General features: G+C 38.7%; 1 protein-coding gene across 1 annotated transcript in view; it reads right to left on the reverse strand.

Moving 5' to 3' along the window:
* Positions 1-17,809, reverse strand: part of USP31 (ubiquitin specific peptidase 31) — a 132,083-nt gene that overhangs the window by 73,164 nt on the left and 41,110 nt on the right. Inside the window, exons 2-3 of the mRNA XM_020978613.2 lie at positions 5,719-5,856; positions 4,621-4,709 (exon numbers count right to left, since the gene is read on the reverse strand). Of these exons, the coding sequence (XP_020834272.1) occupies positions 4,621-4,709; positions 5,719-5,856 (227 nt within the window). The remainder of the gene's footprint in view (positions 1-4,620; positions 4,710-5,718; positions 5,857-17,809) is intronic.

Consider the following 17,809-nt stretch of genomic DNA (forward strand, 5'->3'; position numbering starts at 1 on the left):
GCTGTTCTGTGCAGATGAGACAGTGATGATAAACTACTGACAAAAGGAAGAAACAGTAAACTTTTATTTTGTTTCTGTTTCCTCTGTCAAAGAAAATGGTTTTCAAACTGGAAAGACATCATTCAAACTATAGACCAATTGAGCTTAAAGTTAATTTCTGGAAAAATTCTAATATAGTTTATTAAGATGATGGCTTATGGGTCATTTAGAAAGGAAAATGGTGATCATTGAAAGCCAGCATAGCTTCATCAAGAAAAGGGCATTCCAGACCAACACCATATCCTTTTTTGTTTTGTTTTGGGTTTTTTGGGCAGTGCTATTAGATTGGCAAATCAAAGAAATTCCATAATCACAGTATGCTTGAATTTTAGCAGGCATTTTGTTAAGTCCCTCAGACTATTGTGAATAAGATGCAAGGATATGGACTAAATGAAAGTAAAGACAGACGGTCTCAGAACTGAATAAATGGCTAGACCATAAAAAAATAGTGATTAATGGGTAAAAGTCAACTCAGAGGGAGAGTTGTTGTAGAGCCCCAAAGAGATCTGTCCTTAAGGCATGCTTATCAAATTTGAACATGACACAAAAGGGCAGGGCTGGAAGAAGGAAGAGATAGATAATATATTGACTGGCAATGATGCAAAAAGAGCTCAATAAGCTATAAGAGTAGACCAAATCTCCTAAGATTTAATAGGGATTAATATAAATCTGACACTGACTCAAAGAAAACAATCCCAAGCACAAGATGAGAAAGATATAGCTGTGTAATAGCTCTCATTGAAAGAAAGAAAGAAAGAAAGAAAGAAAGAAAGAAAGAAAGAAGGAAGGAAGGAAGGAAGGAAGGAAGGAAGGAAGGAAGGAAGGAAAAGGAAGGAAGGAAGGAAGGAAGGAAGGAAAGAAAGAAAGAAAGAAAGAAAGAAAAAAGAAGAAAGAAAGAAAGAAAGAAAGAAAGAAAGAAAGAAAGAAAGATGGAAAGAAGGAAAGGAAGGAAAGGAAGGAAGGAAGGAAGGAAGGAAGGAAGGAAGGAAGAAAGAAAGAAAGAAAGAAAGAAAGAAAGAAAGAAAGAAAGAAAGAAAGAAAGAAAGAAAGAAATGGAAGGAAAAGAAAACAAAGAAAAAAACTTGTGATCTGTAAGAAATGATGAAAGGGATAATTTCAGAGAAAACTTAGAAGACTTTTATGAACTGATACAAAGTAGACAATTATTTATACAGTAACATTGTGATGACAAACATATTTGAAAGCCTTAAGACCAATCATAATTCCAAAAAACTAATGATGCACACTATCTATGTCCTGCCAAACAGGTGATATACTTAGGGTACAGACTGACACATACTTTCTGGACATGGCCAATATGGGTATTTGTTTGGAACATGCATATCTGTTATGGGGTATTGTTATGTTTCTTAATGGGGAGGATATGTAAGAAAATAATTTTTTTTTGGTTTATTGAAATAAATTAAAAATTTTAAAAGACCTGGGAGGTTTAGTAGACTCAGTCAAGAATACAATGTAGCAGTCAAAAAAGCAAATTCAATCTTATGCCATATTGGCAGAAAAACAGTGTCCAGGATGAAGAACATAATAATCATACTATGACTACACATATATAACCTGTATTGAGTTGCCTGCCTTCTCAGTGAGGGTGGATGGGGAGGGAGGAAGGGAGAAAATTTGGAACCCAAAGTTTTAAAAACACATGCTAAAAAAAATTGTTTTCACATGCAACTCAAAAATAAGATATACAGATAATGGGGTATAAAACTCTATCCTGCTCTACAGGAAAATTGAAGGGGAAGGGGATAAGAGAAGGGGGGGAGAGACAGAAGGGAGGGCAGATTAGGAGAAGGGGTATTCAGAATGCATGCCATCTTGGGGTGGGGGAGGTATGAGATGGGGAGAAAATTTGGAACTCAAAATCTTACGGAAGTGAATGTTGAAAACTAAAAATAAATAATTTTTAAAACAATAATAATAATAATCATGCTATATTTTGCCCTGAAATATCATAATCAGTTCCTAAATGCTGGAGGATGTACAGAGAAAGGTGACTGGGATGATAAGGCAACTCAGAACCAAAAATATGTCATAAAAGGATCTGTTGGAAGAACTGGAGATGCTGGCTTCCCTCCAGGTAAGAAAAAAAAAACTTAAGAAAGACATGATACCTTCCTTTCAATGTATGACAGGTTGTCATGTAGAAGAGGGATTAGCTTTGTTTTGCTTGGCTCTGTAAGAAAAACCTATGAGTAGAAGTTGCTGAAAAGTAGGCTCTGACTAGGTATAATGGGAAAACTTGCTAACAATCTGCAGTTGTCCAAACTTGGAATAGACTAACTTAAGTGAAAGTTTCCTATCAGTGGAGTCTTCAAGACTTGGCTAAGGGCAGCTAGATGGCACAGTGCATAGAGCACCAGCCCCAGAGTCAGGAGAACCTGAGTTCAAATTTGGCCGCAAACACTTATTAGCCGTGGGAATTTCTTGGCAGGTACAGTTTTAACTAAATGACTTGAAATCCTTTCCACCTACGAGATTCTATAATTATAAGTCAAAGCTAGGAAACAAACAACTAGTGATTAATTTAAAAAAAAAAAGACCATGAGTAGATCACAAATACATAATTTAGGAACAGGTAAAGAAGCAACTTTTAAAATTAGTCTTTTCTCCTAGAAGGACCTGATTTCAATCATTAGAAATTCAGTAACTTACTTAAGACAGAATATCAGTAAATACACACATAGCAAAAGTTCTTCATTTTAGGACTGAATAATGTTCCAGACTCTCTTTCCACCTAGTTTTCATGGCAGTTATGGGTGAAAAGCTACTTATAAAAGGAAGGGAAGCTGCCTAAGGCCAGTGAATGGTTGATTTCATCTTTTCTTCCGATTGGTTTGGGGGCACAGAGGAGCAGTTCTCTGAAGACGCCAAGTAACACCAGAAGAAACCAAACAACAATATTCCCACAGACATCCACCAATCTGAGATTTATTTGCAAGTGCTAAGCTTCCCTTAAGGAAGAAAAAATTAGTTGGTAATGTAAATATTAGTTACTCCCTAACTTGCTATAAACTTTCTGGATCAGATCAGTAGCTAATTGAGGGAGGATTCCTCAATAGAGTGGTAGACAGAATCCTAGTTTACAAAATAGTGTAACATATAGTGCTACATAATAAACTTATTTCCCCACATCCATTATTAACTAACATTATTAGCATATTAAAAAATTAACATTATTAACAAAATGTTGAGGATCTTAATGTAACCCAATTGAAAGAAAAATACTGTATTTTTCATTCTTTCATTTCATTGATCTCTATGGTGGATTATTTCATTATTTATCTGTTAATGTTTCATGATACAATGATATTTTAATAATCATTATAATATTTTAAATTTATATAGCACTTTATTATTTACAAAGCTCTTTGATATACATCTCATTTGAGATATATTTAAATGTACAAATTTTACCAAAACACTACGTGGATATTTTCACTCGGTCATTGAACTGGCTGTTTGGTGTATGGTTTTGCTTAATTGAGGGGGTGTGGGGGGCAGGGAATGGAATTCTAAGGAATAACAGGTACTAAAGTGATTAGTGATGTTAGAAGACAGTAGCAAATAGGGCAAGTCCTGAGCCAGAATCTCCGAAGTAGACCAGGTTATTTTCAAAGCTAAGAAGGAAAGAAAAAATGTTTGAAAGAACAAAACAAACAAGATGACCCAATCTACAAACAACAAATCCCTGTGTACACACCAAGGAAATACGCCAACATTTCACAGATAGAAACCTGTTTTAACAAATACAAGATTATTTCTACGGCTAAAGCAACAGCTTCTACTACTACGAATCTGATGACTTATATTTATAATATGTGTATGAATATATGTCTGTGTGTATGTGTGTGTGTATAATATATAAAACTGTAGCTGTATTTATACTTATATACATAGGTACATACAGATAAAGCCAACAATTGATATATTCTATCCAAACTCTTCCCCACCCCCCAAAAAAAAGATCCATTGTAATTGCTTCCAGTTTCAGTTTTAAAATTGAAGGCTTTAACTACAGTGTATCAAATGGGTACAAATCTTCACCAGTGGTGAGAATGCTGTGTACAAAGCTATAATTTAGCAGGATCCAAAGCAGTGGGGACTACACGACTTTCACAGCAGATATACCATTAAGTATGTGAAGGTCATTATCCCAATTGTTGACATCAGCTATAAATACAATTGTGTGCCTTCTTTTTTTAAGGGAGGAGGGACTAAGTAAATTCAATGTAAAGGGAAATTTAAGTATCAGGGAGTATACATTCCCAATCTTTGAAGTTTAGTGACCTGATGGAAAGTCGTATCCTCCTACACAAACATTCCCCGATGTTCACCAATACCACAGGACTGACTCAGTGTCAAAATTCTTGCGATCCTATATTTGCAGAGAACAAAGAATCAGCTACCACCAGGCTAAAAGAACAAAACAGAAGGCTGTGTAGCTAATTGTTAGTGTGTATCACATGAAGCTTTCCTTCCCCTGCAGAGATTAGAAGAACCTCATTGTCCTAAATACAACAGAGGTTCCATACATTCCACAAAGCACACGACATACTATACCTGTACTGGGCTTGAAAAAGTTCTTGTACAAAAGTGCTACTGACTGGAAAAGAAGGTCCCTCGGGCACTACATCATCTTCTAATGGAGGCTGAAAAAGAAATGACAAGTCTTTAAACTGGAAATATCAATTCTTCACTAGAGGTTAGCTTTTAAAATTCACAAATATTACCTAAACTTCCACAGAAGGGTATATGTCAGAAACAGTAAGAATAAGAATAAGAATACCAGCCAACACTTACAGAGCACTTTAAGGTCTTCCACATGCTTTTAAAATATGATCCCGTTTGGTAATAATAACCCTGTTAAGTAGGTGCTGTAATTACCCTCATTTTAGAGATGATGGAAATGAGAAAGAGGTTGTAACTGACTTGTTAAGGTTTACATAGTTAGTATGTAAGGCAGGATTTTAATTCAGGTCTTCCTGACTCCAGAAGTCCTATTGAAAGATATTTATTTATTGAATTTGATCATTGATCACCTAAGTAAAAACAGTTATTGAGATGGAAATCCACCACACCGGTCTCTTCACCTTCTCTCTTCTCAAACAGACTGTTATCATTCCCAGATCCTTACCTTTACTCAGTTTCCCTTACCTGGAATGTTATCCCCCTTTCCTATCCATGCACCCACATCTTTCCTCTCCTTTAGGGCCTAAGTCAAATACTACCCCTTACAGAGGTTGCAGGGACCAATTCAGTTCGCAACAATGTCTCAAATCTTCTCAATTCCAGCAGCATGAATCACCTCTTTCACTCACTCTGACGGTTAGTCATAGGCATACCACTTCATATTTTCATTGATTTGTTTAATGATCTGACACTTAAACATCTCTTCAATCCTCACTGTTCCAAGCACAGTTATAGGCATGTGAAATGCCCTCACTATTTCTTCCTACATTTTACAGTTTATCCAGATCTTTTTACTCAATTGTATTAATTCAATTAAATGCAAACTCCACAAAAATAATACCATAACAATTTGGGAGGACAGCCTTTCTTTCTACCCCTCTCCTCGTACATTTGTTAGATCAAGGTACTTTAAAAAAAAAACTAGACCTCTAAACAAAAAAAAACAGAGAAACAAATAAATTTCCTTACCTTCAAGGGAGGTCGGCCACTCTGTTTCAAAAAATTGTTGAGATCTTCATGCACACGGTCCAAAAGCCATAGCAGAAACTCCTGGGCATCATGCTGGGAATTCCCTCGATATTGTAGTGCATTTTTTGAGACAATACTCTGCAAGTATATAAATCATTCTAGATCAGTATGGCTGTAGCTTTAAAAATAAACTATCTCTTTCCTTACTCCCTCAAATTCAGGATGCTATACTTCATCAAATATTTTATACTTGGCTCAACAAACAGGTTGGAAATAGAATGTTTTGTTTTGTTTGTTTTCAAAATTTTAGGACCCACCTTGCCTTTTAAAGTAAATTTAAGAATTAAAAAAAATACAGGAAGTGAATGACAATGATAAATTCCCTATCAGACAATGAGAGGCTTGCTAAATGCCTTCCCCCAATTATTTCTGTTTATTGAAATCCTGTTTGTCAAATATGACCTTCTTCGTGAAGACTTTCCCACAACGTGATATGAATCCCCAGAGTGCCTTGATTCACATCTCACTTACAGTTTTTACATGTGGAAGAGGGATCAGATCAACGTGTTTCTCTTGATTCTGGAGGAAAAAAACTAGTTCATCAAAATGGGTAGAAACTGCCAAGATATAGACTTTGGCTCTAGCCTGCTTTGCAGTATAGTTTTCAGTGACTTTTTCTTTAGAAGAATCACAGTGTCTGAGAATGAAAAGGCCAGCAGCCATCTAACCAACCCAAACACAAAAGGAATTCCCTCTATAATGCACCGAGCAAAAAGTAGCTCAGCCTCTCCTCGAAGACCTCCAAGGTGAGGGCCCCACTGCCTGTAAAGGCAGCCCATTCCCACTTTGGGGCTGCTCTAATTGTTGAGAAGTTTTTCTGAGATCAAGCCTAAGATAACTCTCTTTACAATTCTACACATTACTCCTGGTTATGCTCCCTGGAGGCAAATTGAACAAGACACACACATATACATACACACACACACACACACACACACACACACACACACACACACACACAACGGCCCTTCAAATACTGGAAGACAGCTATCAAGACCACATGGGCCTTCTCTTTTCCAAGATAAATAAGCCCAATTCCTTCAACCTATCTTCATATGATGTCCATTCATAGCCTTCCACTCTCCTGTTGCCCTCCTCTGTAGGCTAACAATATTCTTCTTAAATTGTGCTTAACTTAACTTAAACTTAAACTACTCCAAATGACATCTGAGTAGTGAAGGACTATCACCTCCCTATTTCTTTAATCTATGCCCAAGATTGAATTAGTTTTTAAAGCTGCCGTATCATACTGCTAATTCATATTGAGCTTGCAAGTCTACTAAGACTCTTGTATCTCTTTCAGTTCTTACTGCATCCAAGTAGATTGTGTGCTTCCTAAGCATACAAGAGCAGAACCTTTGACAGTGTTGCATGTAGTAGGCGTTCAATAAATATTCTTTTAATTAAATTAAATTGAATATAGACATTGAAAGAGTATCATATGAAGCACAGAATGCTACCAGCTGGTCCCATAACAACACAGGAGAAAATCATAGTTTTCAAATTAATACTTTAGTGACAGCGCAAATACAAAGTAGAATATGCCTAGAATAATCAAGTTTGGCATAAATCCATGGCTAATACATTTTTAGATTCCCTGAAGAGAAAACAAAGCTTTTGCTAGGAGGTGAGCAAAAAGAGCAACCCAAAAAACCTTGAAAATAAAGGAAGTCCTAGTGTTTCCTGAGCTAATAAAACACCTTCACCCAAAGATATAGAGACAATTGAAAGAGAGGAGTTGTTGTTCAGTCACTTTCAATCATGTTCAACTCCTCATAACCCCACTTGGGGTTTTCTCATCAAAGATACTGGAGTGGTTTGCCATTTCCTTCTTAGCTCATTTTATAGATGAGGAAACTGAGGCAAACAGAGTTAAGTGACTTGCTCAGGGTCACACAGCTAATTAGTATCTGAGGCTAGATTTGAACTCCAGAAGATGAATCTTCCTGGCTCCAGGTCCAGCATTCTATCCAATGTGCCACCTAAGATCCAGTAGAATTGTAGAATGCTTTTTGTGAGTCTTTTTTTTAGTTTTACTTTTTTTCATTTTATTGATATTTTCTGTTTTCATGACCCCTTCATTTCCAAGTATTTCCCTTCCCCTTAACATACCCAGACAGTCATGATGTATATTAAGGAATGGAAAGGGAAATTTTAAAAAAAAAGGGCAGTTCAGCAAAGTTACCAACATATCAAGTTTAACAGTATATGCAACATTTCTGCACCTATAGCGCTCCACCTATGCAAAGGTGGGAAGGACCATTTTCTCAGCTCTTCTTCAGGGTCAACCATTGGTCATTATATTACACAGCATTCAGTTTTGTTGGGGGATGTGTGCACGTGAGTGTGTGTGTGTGTGTGTGTGTGTGTGTGTGTGTGTGTGTTTGTTAGTTTTCCTAATTCTGGTTACTTTATTTTCCATCAGTTCATACAAAGCTTCTTAATTATCTTGGAACTTTAAATACCAGGAAAAAAAATTCTCTTCCTCTTCCTCCTATCCTACCCTCACTCAACTAAAAATCATACTCTAACTTCACTAAAAAGTTTGAAACTTTCATGCTATCTATATTTCATGCTATAGAGAGCTCTCTATCTTCCCTCTCTTACACTTTTCTAAAAAATGATAATAATATTCATCCTGCTTATCAAACAGGACTGTCATAATAACCAAACAAGATAATCCATATGAAAATGACAATTCACATTTGTACTAAGTTTTAAAGGCCTGCAAAGCACTTTCTTCACAACTATTCTGCAAGGGAGGAAGGAAAGGCAAGATATAGATTAGATAGATAGATACATTGATAATATAGGTAAACAGATAGATATAAGATAGATAGATAGATAGATAGATAGATAGATAGATAGATAGTACATTTGTGTATATGTATATATACGTGTGTGTGTGTGTGTGTGTGTGTGTGTGTGTGTGTGTATAAGACTTTGGACACAGCATTTTACTATCAGTGCCCCAAGCAACTTGTGGATAGTTTAGAGATATTTAACCTGAGATCTACAGCTCCAAAGGGATCTATTGATAGATTTCAGGTCATTGATGAAACTCCCTCTACCAACAAAGGGGTGGGTAGACTTGCCCAGGGTCACAGAGTCAGTATGTGTCAGAGGCTAAACTTGAACCCAGATGTTCCTAGTTCCAAGCTTGCTCTCTACTCACTATATAATACCCTGACTCTTAAAATGTATGTCATTATTTTTAAATGACCAAACTCCTTTATTCCTATTATCAGAGAAAAATGTGTCAATGCTCCTTTACATGACCTTTCCCTCAGTGCTCTCAATTCAATTCAACCAATATTTCAATGACTACTGTAATCAACACACACAAACACTCATATACACTCATATACACACACACACATACACACACACTTCACACACAGAGTTGTAGGCCCATGGGAAGTTATAGTACCCTCAGATATCTTTAAAATCTCCCTCAATGTTACCCCTTCCAAATCTATTCCTAGTCTTCACGCACTTTAACCTTTCCTGTAGCATTTGACATTGTGTATACCTTATTCTCCCTGGATATTCCCTTTTCCCTCAACTTCTAATTCACTGCACTAAACCTAGTCCTACCTCTAAATTGTTTTTTTTCCACTAGTTTATTATCCTTTCACCCCTAAGAGGGACTGATCCCCAAGGTCCTATCAACAGTCCTCTACTAACCCTCAGTAATCTCATTCATTCCATAAATTCAAAACTCACTCTTATGCATATGAATGCAAAATCTATACATCCAATCCCAATCTCAACTTTCAACTGCCTAGTCTACCTATTTACTGGCACATCAAAATTAACATCTCTACAACTGAACTAGTCACCCCTACAAAACTCAGTCCTCCCCATTCCTGTTAAAGCCACCATCTTCCCAGTCTCAAAATCTCAGTAATCTCTGGTTCTTAACTTCCTTACAGCCCACATTCTGTAGATTCGGGGGCAGCTAGATGGCACAGTAGACAGAGCACTGGCCCTGGAGTCAGGAGGACCTGAGTTCAAATCCGGCCTCAGATACATAATACTAGCTGTGTAACCCTGGGCAAGTCACTTAACCCCATTGCCTAGCCAAAAAAAAAGAAATCTGTAGATTCTATTTGCCCTGTCTCTCCCACATTGATCCCTTCTTCTCCACTCATAGTAATACCCCCTGATTAATATCTTCATCACCTCTAGCCCCCACTGCTGGAGGAGCATCCTAATCGGTCTCCTTATTTCCAGTCCCTCTTCTCTCTAGTGCAACCTTCGTATAGCTGACAAAATGATCACCACTGCCCTGTTCAAAAACATTCAACGGATCCCTTTTGCCTATAGAGTAAATTGTAAACACATTAGCATGGCATTCGGGGCCCAAACAATCTGGCTTCCATTTGCCTCTCCATTTTTAGTTCACATCATTCCCCTTCAGACACTCTACATTCCAGCCAAACTGCACCAGTAAGTTGTTTCCCAAGCTTGACGTGCCATTTTTTACCACCAACACATTCATACAATCCACCCTCCATGTCTGGAATACATTCCCTCTCCATCTCTGCCTTTCAGATCTTTGTCCTTATGATGCCCTATCTTGTATTATACTTATTAGGGCAGATATTCCCACTAACCCACCTCAGTAGATAGTAAGCTCCTTGAAGGCAGGAACTATATCATTTTTCATCTTTGTAACTCTAGCCCCTAACACACTACCCACTACCTTAATCATAGCGTTTAATGAATAGTGCTTGAACTGAATTTGCTAAATTTCTCTCCATCTTCATTTTATTTCCTCCTAGGCTCATTCCCCTACACTTATGGGGGGACGGGAGGAGAGAGAGAGAGAAGGGGGATGGACAGTATATTTGTCCCTAAAGCTCCATTTAGTTTAATTTTTTGAATAATATTCCAATTATATATAAAAACAATTTTAAACATTCTTTTTCAAAAATGTTGAGTTCTAAATTCTCTCCCTCCCTTGTCCCCTCCCTGAGATGGTAAGCAATTTGATGTTTTTTAGCAATCTGATATTTTTATTTCTTTTAACTACCATTCTTTTCAGTGTACTGGTCTAAGTAAGGCTGCCTCCACTTCCTTACTCTCCAGCTATTCTATTTCTTCCAATTTTCTATTATCTGTTTGTTCAGTTCTACCCTCTTTCCTGACATCCAGTCTTGTATCTACATCTGCCTTTGAGCATCTCAAACTGAATGTCTCAGACATCTAACTCAATATATCCAAAACTGAATTTATCTTTTTCCCCCAAATTCTACCCTCTTCCTAACTTCCCTATTGCTGTCAAAGATACTACCATCCTCCCAATCTCCCAGGCTTGAAACCTAGGTGTCATACCAAGCCTCTCACACTCTCACCCACCCCTTCCTTCCTCTGATAATGCCACTCCTCACAGGCTCTCAGCACCTAATTCCTATTTAATTGCACTCGCCTACTGGTTGGTCTCCCTGCCTCAAATCTCTCTCTATTTTTCATTAATTCTAATGGCTTCTTAGCTTGTCCTTCACAACTACAGTCACATCTATGCCAGATAAATGTCCGTCATCTACTCAGTGGTCAAACTGATCATCTTTAAGCTCAGGTCTGACCAGGTCACCCTGCTGTACTATAAACTCCAAGAGCTCCCTATTATCACCAGAATAAAACCTAAAAAAAAATCTTCCTTTTTTAAAGCCTTTCACAACCTTGCTCTTTCCTACCTTTCCAGTCTTCTTACATCTTACTACCCTCTGTGTACTACAAATCACCAATAATTAGAGAAGATTAAAGAAAATTTGAGGTTCTACCTCGACCTATAATATCGGCAAAGGTGACAAAAAGGGAATATGACAATGATTGTGAGGGGCTGCAGGAAAACAGGTACACTGTTGGTGGAGCTGTAAATTGGTTCAGCCACTGTGGAAAACAATTAGGAACTATGTCCAAAAAATCACTAAAATCTACATATTCTTTCACCCAACAAAACCACTAATAGGCTTATAGTACCAAGGAGATGAAAAAAGGAGGGGGGGGGAGGGAGGGGAAGGATTCATATGTACAAAAATGTTTATAGCAGAGATTTTTGTGGTAGCAAAGAAGTGAAACCCAAGAAGATGACCATTAATTGGGGAATATCTGAACAAATATGGACTAGGAATGTAATAGAATACTGTTGTGCCATAAGAAATGATTGTATACAATCACAGCAACACTGTAAAAACTTATGACTTTGAAAGCCTTAAGCACTTTGATCAATGTAATGGCCAGCCATAACTCCAGAGGACTAATGATGAAACAAGCCACCTCCTGACAGAAAGCCACTGGACTCAAGGTACAGAAGGAGATACAATTTTTGATATGGCCAACAGAGGAATTTGTTTTGATTATGTGCATATTTGTCACAAGAGTTTTGTTTTCTTCAATGCTGGTGAGTTGGGAGGGAAGAAATTTGATTTTTGTAAATTAAAAAGTTAATATGAAAGCAATGCATAATCTGTTATGGGTATTTGGATGTTGATATACATGTTTAAATGTAAGTAGTTATAAATGCATGCTTAATTGTTTGGGAGTTTGTTTTTGCTGTTGCTGTTGTTTGCCTGGCCTCCTGTAAGACTCAACTCAAATTCTACTTTCTGTAAGAGACTTTTCTTGGTCCTCTCCCACCTCACCCCCTACCTGCTAGTGCCTTTTCCACTGAGATTACTTTCCATCCACTCTGTGTGTATAATATATGTACCTAACATATTATCTTCCCACCCCCAACCCACTGGAACATGAGCTTTTTTAATAGCAGAGACAGTTTTTGCCTTTCTTCCTATTCCCCAGACTTAGGATAGCACCTCTCGAAGAATAAACACTTAATAAGTGCTTAATAACTGTTGCTTTAAAGTCAAGTGTATCCTAGATTACTCAAAAGTATATAAAAAGCTACTGCTTGTTTTGTTGAAAATTGCATCTTTCCCTGGAATATAAATCCCAAAGCATTCCAGTTAGTTGTAGGTTCCAGCTAATCTGACTAAGATTTTACTACTGAGGTATAGAAAGGGAATTCAAGATCATATTCCAGCATTAGGACAAAGGATCAAGTTGCAGGGCATGAGAGACAACTCTGTGCTGCTAAAGAAAACAAAGAGGGCTAAGAGATGATGAAAAGTAGTGAGAAGAGGAGCAGCTAGGTGGCACAGTGGATAGAGCACCAGCCCTGGATTCAGGAGGACCTGAGTTCAAATGTGGCCTCAGTCACATAACACTTACTAGCTGTGTAACCCTGGGCACGTCGCTTAACCCCATTGCCTACACACACAAAAAAAAAAAAGTAGTGAGAAGACACAAAGATCTCTACTAGGTGACATGTTCATCATCACATTGATATGAAAGTTGTTTTATTTTGGGGGTGAGGGGCTACATTGCTCTCTTTATAAATACCTGCACTATTCATAATGTTATTTAAAAATTTTGAACTGATCTAAGCAGCTCTGCTAACCAGAGATGACCACTATGCCATACAAATACAATAACTGTTCTAGCGCCAAGCTTAGGGTCAGCTCAGGTCACCTGTCTACATTGAATTCTGGCTTAAAAGACTCCTATCCTCCTTCACCTCTATGAACTGTTTACTTCATCCAGAAAGCAGTTAGAACACAACATCTTTCTTCTTAATCCCTTCCTCAATCTCAGATTTCACCTTTAAATTAAGAGTAAATTATAACATGGCCAAACAAAACCAAAACTTTGGCTTATAGTAAACACAATTATAAAGCAAATGTCACTATCAACCCCCGGTACAGCTGAAAAAGAAAGAACAAGATACAGGAAAGAGAAACTAGGTCTCCATAAATTTGCTCCCCTTAGAAAGAGGAGTTGCTCTCATTTCTGTCTCTTTCCCAATTCTGGTCATATTGATTTCTGCTGAGAATTTTTTTAATGTACAGTATTTGGATCAAAACCCATTTTTACAAAGGGTTTCCAGTTATTTGGACATCAACTTGGGTTTAAATCAATATGCAGCTATTTCTACAGAGAGAAAGAATGTGCACATGTATAATTGAGAACAAACATCAGTGGGAAGAAGAGAAGAGTTAACCCTACACCCATTTCACAGGAAGCTGATGGTACAGTGGATAGAGCACTAGACCGAGTTAGGAAGATGGCCTGAGCAAATCACTTAACCTTAGTTTCTGAATCCCTAAAATTAGCAGAATAACAACATCTATCTCAAAGGGTTATGTGAAGATCAAATGAGCTGATATATGCCAAATGTCTTACAAATCTTAAAGCTCTCTATGAATGTTAGCTATTCAATCATTATTCAGCATGCATTTTTTTTAATATTATCCTGCCAACGACTTGGAATACTCACAATAAATACAATTGACTGGTAACTTCCTGTTAAGGACCCCCAGAAGGCAATATCACTCTTTCTTGAGCCCCCAACACTATGTGTGTTTGACTAAGTATAACAGTCATTTTGATTTAGGGCATAAGCTTCCCCAAAGCCGGATCTCCAAAGCAATCCTTGTCCTTCAACCCACATTATAAGCATTAAAACTCCTAAGGGTTCCCCTTAGAACACTTAGTGCAGTCCTACCCAGTGTACCCCTCCCCTAACGGTGTCATCCTTGGATATCTCCCAACTCATGCCTAGCTCAACTGATCTTCTCTAGATTCTACAGTTGTTGAAGCTGAAGTAATACAAGATAGCAAGGATTTCAAGCTGAGCAGGACTTTATAGATCATCTAATCTAATTCCCTCTCATTTTACAGATAAGGAAACTGAAGCCTTCAAAGGGGAAGTGATAGTCCCAAGGTCACACAGGCAGCAAATAACAGAACCAGAAGGCAAACCCAGGTCATCAACGTAAATCCGAGGCTACTTGAAAGCAGTCTTTGGTTTGTTAATTTACTTTTCTGGTATCTAAAGAGGAATACAGGTGAGGCCATTTCCTTTAAGAAAGAGGCCAGTGAACTTTACAAAATGATGCCCCAGCAGGCCCCACAGGAATTCATTCTGAGCCTAGGGTGGGTAAGATTAAGGAATTATTACACTATATAATTACTTGGAGCCCGCCTTCAGCCATGAGGGCAGGGCAGGTATTCTCACTGCAGTTCTCCTGGTTGTTTTTGTTGCTTGAAGTTCTCAACATACTTAGTAAAAGGGCTATTAAATTCCCATTCCCATGGCCTTTCAAGATCCTTTCCCCACTCTTGTCATTGCTCCAAACAGAATAGATTCAGGAGACTCCCAGTAATGGCATACCTCTTTCATTCAAGGTTTTTAATATTTGCTGTGGCCCCTGTGTCTCTTTCTCCTGTGACTTTTTCCTGAGCCCCACAGAATACAAGCCATCTCTACAAAGAATGAGGAGTGGGAAGGATTAGGAGCAGCACCAGTACTTTCCATGCTCAAAAATCTCCTTTATACATTGCATTGCTTGGGAGATTCACTTTGGTAAGAAAGTTCCTCTCTTAAGGGACAATCAATCAACCAGTATTTATTAAGCACTCGCTTTGTAGAAAGGCAAAAATATATCTCTGCCCCCAAGGAGCCCACATTCTAATAACAGGGAAGAGAACATGCAAATGTTTACATACAGACAAGATGTAAAATAAAAGGTAGTCTCAGAAGGAAAGTTCCCTTGGAGAAAGTGGGCTGTAAGCTGAATCTTGAATGAAGTCAGGGAAGCCAGGAGGTTGAGTAATGAGAGACCAAGAATCCAGCCATGGGAGACCGCCATTGAAAAAGAGTGTTGGGTGCAAAGAGCTGCAAGTAGGTGAGGATGTCTGGATCATATAGGATGTAGACAGGTGTGAAGTGTAAGAAGATTGGAAAGGCGGGAAAGAGCCAGGGCACAAAGGGTTTTTAAGGCCAAACAGGATTTTATTTTTGGTCCTGGAGGTGAGAGAGAGCCACTGGAGTTTACTGAGTAGAGGGGTGATATGGTCAGCCTTGTGCTTTAGAAAGATCACTCTAGCAGCTGAGTAGAGGATGGACTGGAGAGGGGAAAGCCTTAAGACAAGGAGACCAATCAAAACAAATCCAAAAGGTCCTAAATCTAATAGTCACTCAAACCTTAGTGGCAGCAGATTTAATCAAACTATCATATCAATATCTTTGAAGAGTCTAAACCCATATGTGAGTTTATGTCTGATGGTGGAAAGCAGAAGGGCAAATACAGAGTACGAGGCAACTTACAGGAAGGCTAGCTTGGGTGGGGTGGTAGACTTTGGAGATAACAAGGATACCTTGCAATCATAACAGATATGGGAAGGGGAGGAGAAGGGAATCAAGGAAGGGAAGACAGGTGTGACTATCCAAAGAACACTGCAGTTTGGCCCAGGGCCTTGACAGCAAATGTTATTGCACTGAAAATTATCCCTAGGCATGTGCCCAGTGCCTGTAGATTTCAAATACTCAAGCTGAGAAATCTGTACTAGTTTAAAAGCCTACTCACCCTACTCTGATTAAACCTAACCTCACCCAGTCTGAGCTAGTCCTCTCTTCCCCAGGACACCATAATGTTTCCAGTATCTGGTCCCTGCCCCACTAGAAGGAGGAGGTAGAGGGAAGAAACATAGGAGGGGGAAAAAAGGACCAGCTGGCTACCCCAAAGGAAAAGTAGGTCTAGATAAATTATTCAGAGTGGGGCGGAGCCAAGATGGCAGAGTGAAAGCAGTGACTTGCTTGAGCTCTCCTCCAAACCCCTCCAAATACTCATAAAAAATGGCTCTAAACAGATTCTGAAGCAGCAGAACTCACAAAAAGACAGAGTGAAACAAATTTCCAGCCCAAGACAACCTGGATAATTGATCAGAAAGGTGTATCACGCCGGGCTGGAAGCACAGTGCAGCGCGGTGTGGGTGCACAGGCCGCAGCAAACCTGGAGCGGTCCTCAGAGGACTGAATCTCGGGCAGCTGTGGAGGTTTCCAGACTCCTCAATCCACCAATGCCAAAGACAAATTAGAAGGTCGGTGGGAAAAGTCTGTTTCTGTGGTGCCTGAGAAAGGAAGGTGGGGTTTCAGCTCCATTCCCCAAGAGCGTGGCCCTGGGGGGGGGCTGCTTCCCGAGCTTCCGGCCCACAGACTGAGGGGGAATCCAGTGGCTGATCAGAGAGGGATTGCAGGGATCTCTTTGCCAGTGCTGAGACAGGAATCTCTTGCTTTGCCCGTGTTTGGATCTGGGCCACAGTTCTGGGCAGCGGTGCTGGGGGGAGGAGGAGCGCTGGCTTGGTGGAGCTTGTAGTGGTTGTGGAGAGCCCCTCATCACAGTTACAGGACAGAAAGGAGTACTTGTAGTCAGGCCAGGAAAGGAGTAAACACCTTGCCCCTTATCATACCACCTTGGAAGAACTGAAAATTTACAGGTCCCTACAAGTATCTCTGAAAACAGCTGTACAAACCCCCGAAGCTTGGGACAGTACATTCTCCACATTGGAAGCAGATTCGTACCTTAACAAAGAGTTTAAAACCCAAGTAATTGGCTGGGATCATGAGCAAGCAGCAAAAAAGTCAGACTATATTACCTTACTTTGGTGAAAAAGAAGACCAAAATATACAACCAGAAGAAGACAACAAAGTCAAAGCCCCTACATCCAAAGCCTCCAAGAAAAATATGAATTGGTCCCAGGCCATGGAAGAGCTCAAAAATGATTTTGAGAAGCAAGTTAGAGAAGTAGAGGAAAAACTGAGAGTGATGCTAAAGGAGACCCAAAAAAATACTGAAGAAAATAACACCTTAAAAAATAGCCTAACCCAAATGGCAAAAGAGGTCCAAAAAGCCAATGAGGAGAAAAATGCCCTAAAAAGCAAAATTGGCCAGATGGAAAAGGAAGTCCAAAAGCTTACTGAAGAAAATACTTCCTTAAAAATTAGAATAGAGCAATTGGAAGATAGTGACTTTATGAGAAATCATGACACAGTAGAACAAATCCAAAAGAATGAAAAATTAGAAAACAATGTGAAATATCTCATTGGAAAAACAACTGACCTGGAAAATAGATCCAGGAGAGAGAATTTAAAAATTATTGGACTATCTGAAAGCCATGATCAAAA

The sequence above is a fragment of the Phascolarctos cinereus genome, unplaced genomic scaffold (assembly GCF_003287225.1).
Source record: "Phascolarctos cinereus isolate Bilbo 61053 unplaced genomic scaffold, phaCin_HiC Scaffold_4;HRSCAF=312, whole genome shotgun sequence".
Taxonomy (NCBI): domain Eukaryota; kingdom Metazoa; phylum Chordata; class Mammalia; order Diprotodontia; family Phascolarctidae; genus Phascolarctos; species Phascolarctos cinereus.